This window comes from Plecotus auritus (assembly GCF_963455305.1).
Source record: "Plecotus auritus genome assembly, chromosome: 4".
Lineage (NCBI taxonomy): Eukaryota > Metazoa > Chordata > Mammalia > Chiroptera > Vespertilionidae > Plecotus > Plecotus auritus.
The window spans coordinates 66,679,568-66,694,828 of record NC_137775.1 but is presented as its reverse complement, the minus strand read 5'-3'; the positions used below and the strand labels follow the sequence as shown (position 1 = coordinate 66,694,828).

The 15,261-nt window shown below is 38.7% G+C and overlaps 1 protein-coding gene across 1 annotated transcript; it reads right to left on the bottom strand.

Annotated features, from left to right (window-relative positions):
• Positions 1–2,754: 2,754 nt before the first annotated feature.
• On the bottom strand, positions 2,755–14,136 carry COX7A2 (cytochrome c oxidase subunit 7A2). The gene is made up of 4 exons (XM_080665368.1): positions 14,013–14,136; positions 12,119–12,208; positions 4,144–4,228; positions 2,755–2,957 (listed from the first exon to the last, which is right to left on the bottom strand). The coding sequence occupies exons 1-4, from the start codon at positions 14,028–14,030 to the stop codon at positions 2,899–2,901; spliced, it is 252 nt and encodes an 83-aa protein (XP_080521494.1). The 5' UTR covers positions 14,031–14,136; the 3' UTR covers positions 2,755–2,898.
• Between the last annotated feature and the right edge of the window lie 1,125 nt (positions 14,137–15,261).

Sequence of the window (15,261 nt, the reverse complement as noted above, 5' to 3'; positions counted from 1 at the left end):
AAATACGGTTTAACTTCATCTAGAAGAGCTAGAGAATACAAACTTTGTGCATTATACCTTTAAACAAATTTTTAGAGAATGGGGAGAGAGAGAGAAACATTGATTTTTTTGTTGCTCCACTTATTTATGCATTCATTAGCTGATTCTTGTACTTGCCCTGACAGGATCATAACCACAACCTTGGTGTTTTGGGATGACGCTCTAGCCAACTGAGTTACCTACCCAGCCAGGGCCTGCATAGTACTAATTTTAACAAAATTTCACTTACCTCCCTCCCATGGTGTTTGTATTAGTATCTACAGTATAAACAAATAGAATTCCTTCTATTTAATAACAGAGACTATTCTCAAAGTATAATGTGTGGTAAGATAAAAAGAAGACTGGAATGATGGTGGTTTTATTTCCTGAAGGCCAAATTTTCAATACAGTATTTCTTAAGGACATTGTTCTATAGACTTTTGGTCAGTCCTTGAAATCTATCAATAATAGTAACTACTGCCCTGACCGGTTTGGCTCAGTGGATAGAGCGCCGGCCTGCGGACTGAAGGGTCCCGGGTTCGATTCCAGTCAAGGGCATGTTCCTTGGTTGTGGGCATATCCGCAGTAGGGGGTGTGCAGGAGGCAGCTGATTGGTGTTTCTCTCTCATCAATGTTTTTAACTCTCTATCCCTCTCCCTTCCTCTCTGTAAAAAAATCAATAAAATTAAAAAAATAGTAACTACTAAATGCAAAGTGTAGCAGACATTTGCATAGGATTCTATTCAGCAATCCCTCTCCTGCAATCTTGCCCCTTGCTCACCTCCCCATCTCCACCCCTGCTTACAAAGCAGAATATTAGGAAAAAAGACAAATATTTAATCTTAGCAAGAAGAATTTTTTAAGTATCATGCATTTAAACTACTTTTACTTTATCCAAGGTTGCATTGTTAACAGACCAAACATTTTTGGCATTAAAAAAATGTTTGGACATGAAGGTTGTAGAGGATATCAAGTTGTTTTTCCTTTTTTAATTTTTAATATTTTTATTGATTTCAGAGAGAAAGGGAGAGGGAGATAGAAACATCAGAGACAGAGAATCATTAATTGGCTGCTTCCTGTACACCCCACACTAGGGATCCAGCCCGCAACTTGGGCATGTGCACCGACTGGGAATTAAACCGTGACCTCCTAGTTCATAGGTTGACGCTCAACCTCTAAGCCACACCAGCAGGGTCGTTTTCCTTTTTTAATATATAACAGTATCTTCCATATGTCATAAAAGCATTTCAATCATCTTTATGAAATTCTTTGTAAAATGCCATCCTATATAATAAAAGCCTAATATGCTACGTGTCTAGTCATCTGGTTGGCCTTTTAACCAATCAAAGTGTGATATGCTAATGATATACTAAGGCCGTTCAACTGCTCGCTATGACGTGCACTGACCACCATTTTTAAAGTATCTAATATGGCAGACACTCTGACTGGTAGGTTAGCTTGCTGCTGGGGTCCAGCCAATCCGAACTGAGCGCGAGGGGCTGGACACGCCCTGGAGCCCTCCCACGGTCCCTCCCCAGCTGGCCAACCTCCCACATACCTCCCCAGACACGATTGTGCAACGGTGGGGTCTCTTGGCCTGGCCTGCACCCTCTCGCAATCCAGGAACCCTCGGGGGATGTCAGAGAGCCAGTTTCGGCCTGATCCCTCAGGCCAGGCTGAGGGATCCCACTGGTGCATGAATTCGTGCACCGGGCCTCTAGTTTAAAATATTATCAATGATGGCTTTATAGCTCTGAATCACTGAATTAAACCAGATTCCAGACCATCTTAAGAACTTTCTCAGCATTTAGAAATGTCTAATGGTATTTACTCCAATCCCTTCAAAAGCAGTGTTCTCTGCTGATGATAGAAATAAGATTCATGCATTTAGTGGCTGGTTTTATAATATGGCTACCAAGAACCTTTTCCAACCTTGAAGATTCAATACTGAAAAACCTTTCCTTAAGTACCTTTTGAGATGCATTTGTAGCCTAAGCCTCAAGGTTTTAATAGGAAAAGGCTAAGTTTGGCTATTTCAGATTTGACTCAATTTTTCTAAATACATTACTTTTATCCACTTCATCCAAACACTGCAATTTATTATACAACCCTCACTCACAGATTTCCCCTAGATCTGATGCATCTAGACTCTAATCTTTAGATAGTGTTATAAACGCACTCCTTGCAGAGATGGCAAAGTCTAACTCCTTAATCTTCTCTGAGAAGATAACTTTTAGAAATGAACTAAGTATTTAAGGAAAGTTACACTTTATGTTATGGTTAAAGAAACACAATAGAAACCCATTCTGAGTATGAAAAGAAATAAACACTAAATTATTTCACCGTTACTCTACTAAAGCCTAAATCTAAACTGTAGATTACAACCAATATTTAACTATACACTCACATCGCTAATAAAGGGGGGAAAAAAAACAAAAAAAACCTGAACCCTATGCGCCAAAAATAGCCTGCTTCCACTAACCTCGGGTTCTAGCATATCCCAGGATATAGTAGATTGGGGGCGTAACTTCAAGCTCAATTAAAGATGAAGGTCATTCCATTGTGTCATTCTGAGCTGCTAAAAATAAAATTTCACTAAAAAAATCACAATGGTACTTTATACAACCTTAATGACAAAAGAGTAATTTTTTGCTCCTTACCTAAAATTTATAATACTGACCAAAAGCTGAAAATTATTGGTATATGTATATTAAAGTGTGATAAAATAAGACAAAGCATGGTAAAGACTGCTTTATTGGTGGCAGTTAGTACAAGTCAATAAATACTGATCCCAAAGAAGAACTCAGTTATTGTCAGCTTACTGGTCCATAGAGAGCTGAATGAAACTGAACCAGCTGATTGCTGGGAGGATAACTGACGTCAACCCTGCTTCTTGGGAAATGAAGCCATAGCCAGCTGATATATGGCATAAATTGTTCCTAAAAAAATAAAAGAAACACAAGAAGAACTTAGAAGAAATTCTAAGATTTAAATGTTTAAACCTAATATTCCAGCTAAAAATTGTAAGATAAAGGCAAGGTTGGCAGTAAGACTACTTTAATGGGTACTGGCAAATTTTTTTAAAAATAGGGTGACCCAAGAAAATATAAACCCATACTTTGAATAATTATACAGGCAGTGTTTATTAAAACACATTTCATTTTCAAAATAGAGCTATCAGCTATTAAAGTATGTATACATTTTAAGTCACCCTATATATAATATTTATTCTAGTTTCAATATTATTTAACTTCTACACAAAGTGTTAGATACAGCGCAATAATGTATTTGTCATCTTAAAAACAAAAAAATTTAAATAAAATTAAGAACATATATAAAGATAATTTCCATACTTATCTAAGATTGCCTGAGAAAGCTAAGAACGATTAAAAAACCAATAAGAGGTAAAAATACACAAGCTTTCCCTAAAGTGTATTATCAATGTAAAACAAAGGAACATGATATATAATTTTAAAATAAGCAAATTTAATGTAAGAATAGCTAATAACTAGAAATTCATAACTCTGCTCCTACTATACCAATTTGTGTATTACACTGCTAATACTGAATAATGGACCTGCCCAATCCACAGAAGAAAATGTCAAAGCACTTCGCATATAGTAGTATTAGTCTATACTGGTTTGGTCATAAATAAGTGTGTACAAAATTGAGATGTAAAATGTTTTTATTATGTATCACAAAATGTTTAAAAGCCCATTACAGGAGATGGGGTAGAGTAGATGCCTTCGATTCCTCCAAAGGCCTGCAGGGCCACCAGTGGCACATGGGAAGCCTATCATCAAACTTTACTGGTATATTTGTTAAAGACATTAAAATGTTCTTATACAATATGTACCAATCACCCTCTTGAATCCTCATAGCAAAGCAATAAGATCTCAGATTCTGGAGAAAGACTGCCTGTGTTAAAATACTGGCATAGCATGCTATATACAGACGATGTAGTATAAAATTGTATACTTGAAATACATATTATTATTAATGAATGTCATCCCAATGAATTTAATAAAAAATAATATTTTAAAAATACTGGCATAGTAAAAGCAATGAAATTGTTAGTTATCTTACTATTACTTTTCTATAAACCAAGCATTCCAAATGTCTTACCACCAACTGTAAGAATCATGGTAGCTCTATACAGGAGGGCATCAGCTACCCCACCTTTTAGATGCACTGGAATTCCATTGTCCTCCTAAATTAAAAAAAATAATATTAATAAAAAGACTAATCCATTCATATAAAATTAAATGGCTGCATAAACCCCTGGAATTTAAATATTTTAAATTTCAAAATTAAAAAGAACTATAATTTTTCTGATTTTTTCTCTACTACTCCTCCTCCTACCACTACTTTTAAAATAAGAACTTCTAAAGTCAACACTCTTTCTTTTAAAGTTAAATTGAGATCCAATAAAGATGTTCTTTTCATGGAATATATAAAATATAAATGTCAATGATATGAAAATGTACTCATTGAGTTTATCAACTTAATTACAAATATTAGTAATCATCACATTTTAGACTCAGTCAAAGAGAAGATTTTTTTTATTCTTTAAAATAAAGGGAGAGATTAAAAATGGTGGTAGAGTAATTGTATGCTACATGGACATGCTCCCAGGACCAAACTGGAATTACAACTAAAATAAAGAAAAACTTCCTGAGTAATCAATGGAAGACTCCCTGGAGAAGGGTTGAAAAAAATCACTCAATCAGAGAAACAAAAAGAAATAAAACAATTAAAAAAACAGGAGGACAGCTTAAGGGGAGCTGTGGAACAACGTGAAACGTGACAATACTTGAATACCAAGTGTGCACGAATAAAGAGATAGAGAACGTGTTTGAAGAAATAATGGCAGAAAACTTCCCTAACCTGGTAAAGGAAAAAGTCACATAAATTCAGAAGGTACAGAGAACCCCAAGCAAGAAGAACCCAAACAGGCACACACCCAGACATATCATAATTAAAATGCCAAAAATTAAAGACAAAGAGAGAATCTTAAAGGCAGCAAGAGAAAAGGTTATCTATAAAGGAGTTCCCATAAGGCTGACACCTGATTACTCATCAGAAACTCTACAGGCCAGAAGGGAATGGCATGAAGTACTCAATGTAATGGAAAGCAAGGTTCTGAAACCAAGATTAGTATATCCAGCAAGGCTATCATTCAAAATAGATGGTCAAATAAAGAACTTCTCAGACCAAAAAAAAAAAAAGGCTAACGGAGTCCATCACCCACCACCAAGCCAGCATTACAAGAAATGTTAAAGGGATTGCTGTAAGGGAATATTGAGAAGAACCAGAGAGAGAAACCTAGCCATACAGAATTAAAATGGCAATAAATAAGTACCTATCAATAATAACCCTAATGTAAATGGATTAAATGCTCTAATCCAGTGGTCGGCGAATTCATTAGTCAACAGAGCAGCAAACTGCGGCTCGAGGGCCACAGTTTGCTGACCACTGCTCTAATAAAAAGGTGTAGGGTAGCTGAAAGGATACAAAAACTTGACCCAACTATATGCTGTCTACAAGAGACCTATCTCAGAACAAAAGACACACACAAGATGAGAGTGAAGGGATGGGAAAAAATTTTCCAATCAAATGGAAAAGAAAAAAAAGCTGGAGTAGCAATACTCATATCCAACAAAACAGACTTCAAAATGAAGGCCATCAGAAGAGACAACAAAGGTCACTACATAATACTAAAGGGACGATCCACAAGAGGATATAACCCTGGTAACATATATGCACCCAATATAGGAGCACCTAAATATATATAAAAATACTTCAACACCCCGCTGACTTCACTACATAGATCTTCCAAACAAAAACTTAACAAGGAAACAGTGACTCTAAAGGACACACTGGATCAGATGGATTTAGTTGATATTTATAGAACATTTCACCCCAAAGCTGCAGAATACATTCTTCTCAAGTGCACATGGATCATTCACAAAGATAGAACACATGTTAGGACATAAAATAAGTCTCTACAAGTTCAAGAAGACTGAAGTCATATCAAGCATCTTGTCAGATCACAATGGAATGAAATTAGAAATCAACTCCAGTAAAAACACCCAAAAACATGGAGGCTAAATAGCACGTTATTAAACAACTAGAGGCCTGGTGCATTCATGCACAGGTGGGGTCCCTCGGCCTGGCTGGCAATCGAGGCCAATGGGGGCAGGGCTGGCAGGAGGGAGGAGCCATAGGAGGGAGGCCGATCGGGGCTCTGATCCGGCCGGTTGGCAGCTACACGGTTGGGATGAACTCCCGCCGGGTTGAATTCCTGCCCGAGGGGACAATTTGCATATTAGCCTTTTATTATTAAACAATGAATGGGTTACCAACAAGATCAAGAATGAAATCAAAAAATTCCTGGAAACAAATGAAAATGAGCACACAACAACCCAAAATCTCTGGGACATAGCAAAAGCAGTCCTGAGAGGGAAGGTCATAGCACTACAGGCCTACCTCAAAAAAAAAAAAAAAAAAAAAAAAAGGAAGAAAAATATAACAATAAACTATTTAACCCTACAACTTAAAGAACCCGAAAGAGAACAACAAGAAAAGTCCAGAGTAAGTAGAAGGAAAGAAATAATAGAGATTAAGAGCAGAAATAAATTACAGAGACTAAAATAAATAAACCACAAGCTTGTTCTTTGAAAGGATGAACAAGATTGATGAACCATTAGCCAGATTCATCAAGAAACAGAGAGGACCCAAATAAATAAAATCAGAAATGAAAGCGGAGAAGTAACCAATGACACCACAGAAATACAAAGGATTGTAAGAAAATACTATGAAAAACGATATGCGAACAAGCTGGACAATGTGGATGAAATGGACAAATTACTAGAAAAATACAATTTCCCAAAACTGAATGAGGAAGAATCAGAAAATCTGAATAGGCCAATAACAACTGATGAAATAGAAGCAGTAATCAAAAAACTCCCAGCAAACAAAAGTCTCGGTCTGGACGGCTTCACAGGTGAGTTTTACCAAATATCCAAAGAACTATCACCTATATTTCTCAAACTATTACAAAAAATCCAAGAGGAAGGAACACTTCCAAGCTCTTTTTATGAGGCCAGCATTATCCTAATCCCAAAACCAGATAAAGACACTACAAAGAAAGAGAATTACAGGCCAATTATATCCCTGATGAACATAAATATTAAAATCCTCAACAAAATATTAGCAAATTAGATCCAGTAATATATTAAAAAGATCATACATCATGACTAAGTGGAATTTATTCCAATGATGCAAGGCTGGTACAATATTCTCAAATCAATAAATGTGATACATCACACAAACAAACTGAAAGACAAAAATCACATGATTGTATCAATAGATCAGCCGTGGGCAAACTACGGCCCGTGGGCCGGATCCGGCCTGTTCGGCTGTTTATCCGGCCCGCGGAGCCGAAAGAGCGGAGGGTTCTCTTGCTCTCCCCTCCGCTCCTTTACTTTGAATTTATATTAGTTCACACAAACACTCCCTCCATGCTTTTGTTCCGGCCCTCCGGTCCAGTTTAAGAACCCATTGTGGCCCTCGAGTCAGAAAGTTTGCCCACCCCTGCAATAGATGCAGAAAAAGCATTCAACAAAATCCACACCCATTTCTGATAAAAACTCTCTGCAAAGTGAGAATAGAGGGAACACATCTCAACATGATAAAGGCCAATATGACAGCTACAGCAACCATCATACTCAATGGGCAAAAATTAAAAGCATTTCCCCTAAGAACAGGAACAATATAGGGATGTCTGCTTTCACCACTCTTATTCAACACTAGAGGGCCGGTGCACAAATTCATGCACGGGTGGGGTCCAGCGGGCCCGCCCTGATCGCGTCCCGCGGGGGGTTGGCTGGCCAGCCCCGTACCCAGTTAGGGTGGGGGGCCGATCAGCTGCGGGGCCATCATGGGGCAGGAGCCACGGGCCATTGGCCAGCCGGCCCGTCCCCTCGTTGAACTCCCGGTCGAGGGGACAATTTGCATATTAGCCTTTTATTATATAGGAGGATAGTACTGGAAGTCCTAGCCACAGCGACCAGACAAGAAATAAAAGGCATCCAAACTGGAAAGGAGGAAGTAAAATTCTTATTATTCGCAGGTGACATATTATACATAGAAAACGCTAAAAACTCCACCAAAATACTACTAGATTTAATAAATGAATTTGGCAACAAAGCAGGATACAAAATCAACACCCAAAAATCGATGGCTTTTTTATTCACCAATAATGAATTCTCAGAAAGAGAAAATAAGCAAATAATCCCATTTACCATTACAACAAAAAAATTAAGATACTTAGGAATAAGGTTAACCAAGGAGGCAAAAGACCTGTATTCGGAAAACTACAGGATGTTGAAAAAAGAGACAGAAGAAGATATAAAAAGTGGAAGAATATACCGTGTTCAGGGACTAGTAGAATCAACATCATTTAAAGGTACATAATACCCAAGGCAACCTAAAGATTCAATGCAATCCCTATTAAAATACCAATAGCATATTTCACAGATCTAGAACAAATACTCCAAAAATGTATATGGAATCAAAAAGATCCTGAATAGCTGCAGCAATCTTGAGAAAGAAAAACAAAGTTGGAGGAATCACAATACCAGATTTCAAATTATACTACAAAGCACAGTAATCAAAACAGCCTGGTACTGTCATAAGAACAGGCATATATTTCAATGGAACACAACAGAGACCCCAGAAATCGACCCAAGCCATTATGCTCAATTAATATTTGACAAAGGAGGCAAGAGCATACAATGGAGTCAAGAGCATACAGTCTCTTCAATAAATAGTGTTGAGAAAATTGGACAGATAGATGCAAAAAAATGAAACTAGACCATAACTTACACCATACACAAGAATAAACTTATAATGGACAAAAGACTTAAATCTAAGTCAGGAAACCATAAAAATCTTAGAAGAAACCATAGGCAGCAAAATCTCAGATATCTCTCATAGCAATATGTTTACAGATACATCTCCTAGGGCAGTGGTCAGCAAACTGCGGCTAGCGAGCCGCGGTTTGCCACTCTGTTGACTAATGAGTTTGCCGACCACTGACCTAGACTCTCGATTCCAATAATTACAGCCTGTTGTTGTTCCTTGTGATTAAGCCCCTATCCCAGCGGTTGGCAAACTCATTAGTCAACAGAGTGGCAAACCGTGGCTCGCGAGCCGATAGTGGTTCATGAGCCGCAGTTTGCCGACCACTGTCCTAGGGCAAAGGAAACAAAGGAGAAAATAAACAAATGGGACTACATCAAAATAAAAAGCTTCTGCACAGCAAAAGGAACCATTAACAAAACGAAAAGGGAGCCCACTGTATGGGAGAACATATTTGGCAAGGATACATCTGATAAAGGATTAATATCCAAAATATATAAGGAACTCATACAACTTAACAAAAGGAAGATAAACAATCCAATTAAAATATAGGCAAAGGACCTAAATAGACACTTCTCCAAAGTGGACATACAAATGACCAAGAGACAAAAAATGCTCAAAGTCACTGATCATCAGAGAGATGAAAATTAAAATGACAATGAGGTATCACTTGTCAGAATGGCTACCATCAACAAATCAACAAATGACAAGTGCTGGCAAAAATGTGGAGAAAAGGGAACCCTAGTACACTGCTGGTGGGAATAGAGACAGGTGCAACCATGATGGAAAATAGTATGGAGTTTCCTCAAAAAAAAAACAAATATGGAACTGCCATTTGACCCAGTGATCCCATTTCTAGGAATATATCCTAAGAAACCCAAAACACCAATCAGAAATAATGTATGCACCCCTATGTTCATAGCGGCACAAGTTACAATAGCTAAGATCTTGAAACGGCCTAAGTGCCCATCAGTAGGTGAGTGGATAAAAAGCTGTGGTACATTTATACCATGGAATACTATGCAGCAGTAAAAATGAGGAATCTCTTGCCCTTAGAGACAGCATGGAGGGACCCCGAGTGTATCATGCTAAGTGAAATAAGTCAGTCAGAAAAAGATAAGTATCACATGATCTCACTCATATGTGGAATCTAAGCAACAAAATAAACTGATGAAGACAGTGGATCCAGAGACATGGAAGCATGGAATAGAGTGTGGAATCTCAGAGGGAAGGTGGGGAACAGTTGGTGGGTGGGGGTAATCAACCAAGGACCTTGTTTGCATATATTCATGGCCCATGGACACAGACAAAGGGGTGGTGAGGGCCTGAGCAGGGGTGGGGGCAGGCTGGAGGGGGTCAATGGGGGGAAAAAGGGGACATGTGTAATACTTTCAACAATAAAGAATTATTTTAAAAAATAAATAATTTTTAAAAGGGAAAGGGGTTTTGGTTTATAACCCTAAATCTATAGCATTAATGCCTAGTTCAGCACCTGTCACAGAATACATATTTAATACATTTGTTAAATGTAGCTATTCTATTTTTATGTAGTATAGATGGTCCAACTTTTTATCACTTAAAATTTTATTTGCAAAAAAACAGAGATCACATTAAACAAAACAAAAAATAAAGTAGATTACTTACAAAGGTAAACTACTCTATCCCACTAAGTTTCTCCTCATGAGAAACCCCTATTAACAGTATGCTGCATATCCTTAAAAACTTTAATGCTTATATTGTCGTATCTTCTAATTTATATACCTACGTGCTTAAAATACAAAATGAGGTTATGCTATATAATGATCTCCCACATACTATTTTTTGCTTGTGATATCTTAAAAAGCATTTTCTCTTAATCCATTTAAACGGACCTCATTCCTTTTAATAGTTACTAGCATTCCACTGTACAAAAATATAATTTAATTAGCCAGTCCTCTATTAATGGGTATTTAGATTATTGGGGTGTTTTGATATTAAAATTCCATAATAAATAGCCTTTTTCCTATTTGTAAATATTTATGCTACTGTGTCTGTAGGAATGATTCTTAAAAGTGGGAGTATTAGATGACAGGGTATGTAATTTGTTTTTAATAATACTTTCAAATAGTCTCTAAAACATTTGTATTAATTATACTATCTAGCATGTATCAAAGTATTGTGTTTGAATACATGCTAGGTAGTGGTATTGAATGTACCTATCTCCCACACCTAGCTAACATAACCCATTTTAAATCTTTCTAAACATGTGATCATTGTAAGGGGGGTGGGGGGGGGGCTGTTATGAACTTGTAATTTTAATTTGTACTAACACATTTGTTTTATTTTTAAAATTTGTTCTCAATTTGTCAGTTGCTTTTTGTAATATAAATGCATTTAAAATTTTTATGTCACCAAACCTTGCACATTTTCTCCTTTAAAGCTTCCTTAGAAAGCCTTCTTCCCAACCCTACGATTATAAAAAATAATCTCCTATGGTGATTATCGTAGTTAATAATACTGTATTGTATACTTGAAATTTGCTAAGATAGTATTTCTTTAGTGCTCTTACACAACCACACAAAAAATAACTACATGAGGTGATGGATGTGTCAATTAACTTGATTGTGGTAATCATCAAATACATTAAACATCAGATTGTACACCTTAAAAAAATCAAGTACGACATATAGAATTTTTGTCAATTATATCTCAACCAAACTGGTGGAAAAAAAGAAATATCTCCTATATTTTCTTCCAGTTTTTTTGAGAGGCATTTATATCTGCAATTTATCTTTTAATATACAATATAGAAGGGATGTAACTTTTCTTCCTTTAAAATAGCCAATTTTTCCAATACTTTTTCCACTGATATAACATGTATTAAATTCATACATATATATATATCTTTATCTATATTCTGGGCCCTTCCTATCGTCTATTTGCCTATTCCTGTGCAACTACATGATGTAACTCCTCCAAAGAAAGTGTCTCTGTCCCCCTAATTTATTCTGCTTTCTCAAGAGCCTCCTAGATATAGCAAATGCTCAGTTAGCTATCAATAGACAGTTTCTTATTATTCTTTTGCTAAATACAACAGATTCACTAATAATTAGACATCTCCAGATTTACTTCCTATCTTTACCTTTTGGTAATCATACTATTATAAGTAAAAATCTCTTATAAAATATTTCAGTACCTGAAATAGCTTTTGTTTCTCTCGAACTTTATTTTCAAACTGCCTGCGTGACGCAGTACTTATGGTCCTCTGGGAAATCTGACGAAGAGCCTGAAATTAAAAATTCATACATATTAAACAGATTTAGGGCTTACAGAAACCTTCAAAACCATCCATGCACAATCTTCACAATTATAGAAGAGGGAAAGTGAGGGTTAAAATCTATCCAATTTGTCAGTAACAAAGTTATAAACCAACATCCAGGTTTTCCAATGTGTTGGCCATCCTCCGCTCTTTATACTACACTAGAGGCCCGGTGCACGAAATTCATGCATTGGGGGGAGGGGGGGTCCCCTTAGCCCAGCCTGTACTCTCTCCAATGTGGGACTCCTCGGGGGATGTCCGACTGCCGGTTTAGGCCCAATCCTGGGGATCGAGCCTAAACCAGCAGTTGGACATCCCTCTCATAATCCAGGACCACTGGCTCCTAACTGCACACCTGTCTGCCCACCTGATTGCCCCTAACTGCCCCCCCCCCCGCCAGCCTGGTCACCCCCAACTGCCCCCCCTGCCAGAGTAGTCACCCCCAACTTCCCCCCCACAACCAGCCTGGTCATCCCAACTGCACCCCTGCCTCCCACTGGCCTGGTCACCCCTTACTGCCCCCCCAATGGCCTGCCCCTTACTGCCCCACCCCCTGCTGGCATGGTCGCCCCCAACTGCCCTCCCCCACCGGCCTGCTTGCCCCTCACTGCCCTCCTCTGCCGGCCTGGTCGCCCCTCACTGCCCCCCTCCCCCTGGCCTGGTTGCCCCTCACTAACCCCCCTGCCAGCCTGGTCGCCCCACACAGCCTGTTCGTTGTCTGTTCGGTTGTTTCAGATGCAAAGGTTGCTTAGCCTTTTATGTATATAGATTCTGCAGTCTCCAAAGACCACATTCAAGAAGCAAATCATGCGAATTCTGAGCAAAAACAAACAAACATGACCTTGACCTGAGTTGAACCAGTACTATGTAATCCTTGAAGAAAACATACTGATATATTACAGAAATAAAAAATGATTACAAAATACACTAATAAAGCTCAAATGTTTTCATTTAATACTCTACCATATTAAAAAATCTATTACGTGATCTCAAAATAAACTAGCATGGTTCCTAAGATACTTCTCATTACATTTTTCCTAAAAAATCTTTAATAAGATATAAATCTTTTAAAAAGGAGACTTGTATTATATATCCAGTTGAATTAAATAATGAAAGAAAGCCCACTTTCTAAATATGTTACAAAACTAAGTAAAACCTTTTTTATTGTTACAAAATAAAGTGATCACTGTTTCATTTTCCTTTTCGCAAATTTGGAAAAATATTTCACATGCTCCAAGTCGGTGGAGGGCTGAAGGACACTGCAGAACCGTCTGAAGGAAGCAACACTGCACTACCACCACGACTGCTCAAGTCCCATCCAAAACTGGACGATCTGCTTTTCTAGCTGAAATCTGATGCTCACGAAGCATCTGAAACCTACACCCTTTCAGTAATAGAGGAACATCTTTCCGTCTGAGGCTTCGGGTATCAGAACCTTCCCCCCGGACCTTGGATTTACTCACATCAGAGCTACTAAACTCATCAATGTCCCCCAGAGTTAGGGGCAGCGAGGGGGAAAAAACAAAAACAAGGCTTATCTAACTAACCATCCTGTGCTCACTTTCCCAGCTTCTCCACTCCCTATATATACCCAGCAGAGAATGGGGCGAAGGGAAAGCAACGTCAGGAGAAAAGGACGCGGAGCAAGGTGACCCAAGAAGCCGCCCGCCTCTCCCTCTCAGAACAGGCTTGTGAGTCGGTCGTGGTCCCTTAGCTTCCTCTCCCAACGCTCCCACCCCACATCGCGACTGCAGGACGAGGAGCTCCTCACCAGCAGATTCCGCAGCATGTTGGCTCAGTTATTGCCCACCAACCGCGACTACTAAACGCCGGGAATGCGTAACGTCACACCGGAACCGGAACTACCTTCTGGGCATGCGCAAAAGTCAGGGGCCCTAAACATTTCCGGTTGAACGGGGGAGGACTGGCGCTCCTAACCAGAAAGCGGAAGAACAGCGAGAGCGGCGACACGGTGACCGCTCTAGCCAGCTGGCCGTTCGGCCCCCTCGTCTCGTTCCCGGCCTGTTGGATGCCTTTTCCCCGGCTGGCTGTGGAAAGCAAACGACTTTTGAGACCAGAGATGCGGGGAGTGGGGTGTTACTCTCTCTTGTAACTCGCTTAGATAAGATTACTGTGAGACCACGCTGTCTTAGAAAGTGTGTGTAGTTTGAACGTGAAGGCGTAAAACTTTGAGCAACCTTTGAGCCCGTTTAGAGGCTGAATGAGCACTGGGTTGGCCGAACTATAAGATGTGAAGATGGATTAATTTGGGAACAAAAAGGATAACTCCTCTTACACGGATAGTTTTCTCCATCGAAGAAACTGCTGTGAGGGCGTTATTGTTCCTTGTGCTGAGAACATGCTGTGAAGACCTGCGTCGGGATAACAATTTTTAACTTCTTGTACCTCTGGATGCTGCAGAACCCCATGCAAAAAAGCTCTTCCAGTGTCCCAAAATTGTGGAATCTGTTCGCTCATTTCTCTGTGCCTGGGGAAACTCCTAAAAGAGGGGGAATTTTTTAATCGGGGACAAGGAATGGGATGGCAAATCTAAGCTCAAGTCTTGCTGTCTTAGGTCCAGCAGGGCACTTTCCATAACTGGAGTTGTTAGCCAAAGAAATTATTGAACAGGTAAGTTGTCAGTGTGTCCTGCATCAATCTTGCTTATATAATGCTACATAGCAAGCGTCTTTATTCTTTGTGCCCACTCCCAAGTATGTGTACTAGTAAATGTAAAACTACCCTATACTACAATAAAGATCTTTTCATTTTTTTACAAACTCAGTTCTAATTAACCCATTATCAATACAAATAGGAAGCTGATGACATATGTGTTTAGCATAGGTGAAATATGTAGACAAACAATAATACTAAAATTATTCTAATCTTTGGTGTTAGACCCACCAAGTTACCTGTCCCCAGTTCAAGTTCTCTCCACTAAGATTTACAAATAATCCAAGTCATCTCTTCCCTGGATTAGGACTGAAAGGACCGGGTTTCTTCCCCACTCTGCATTACAT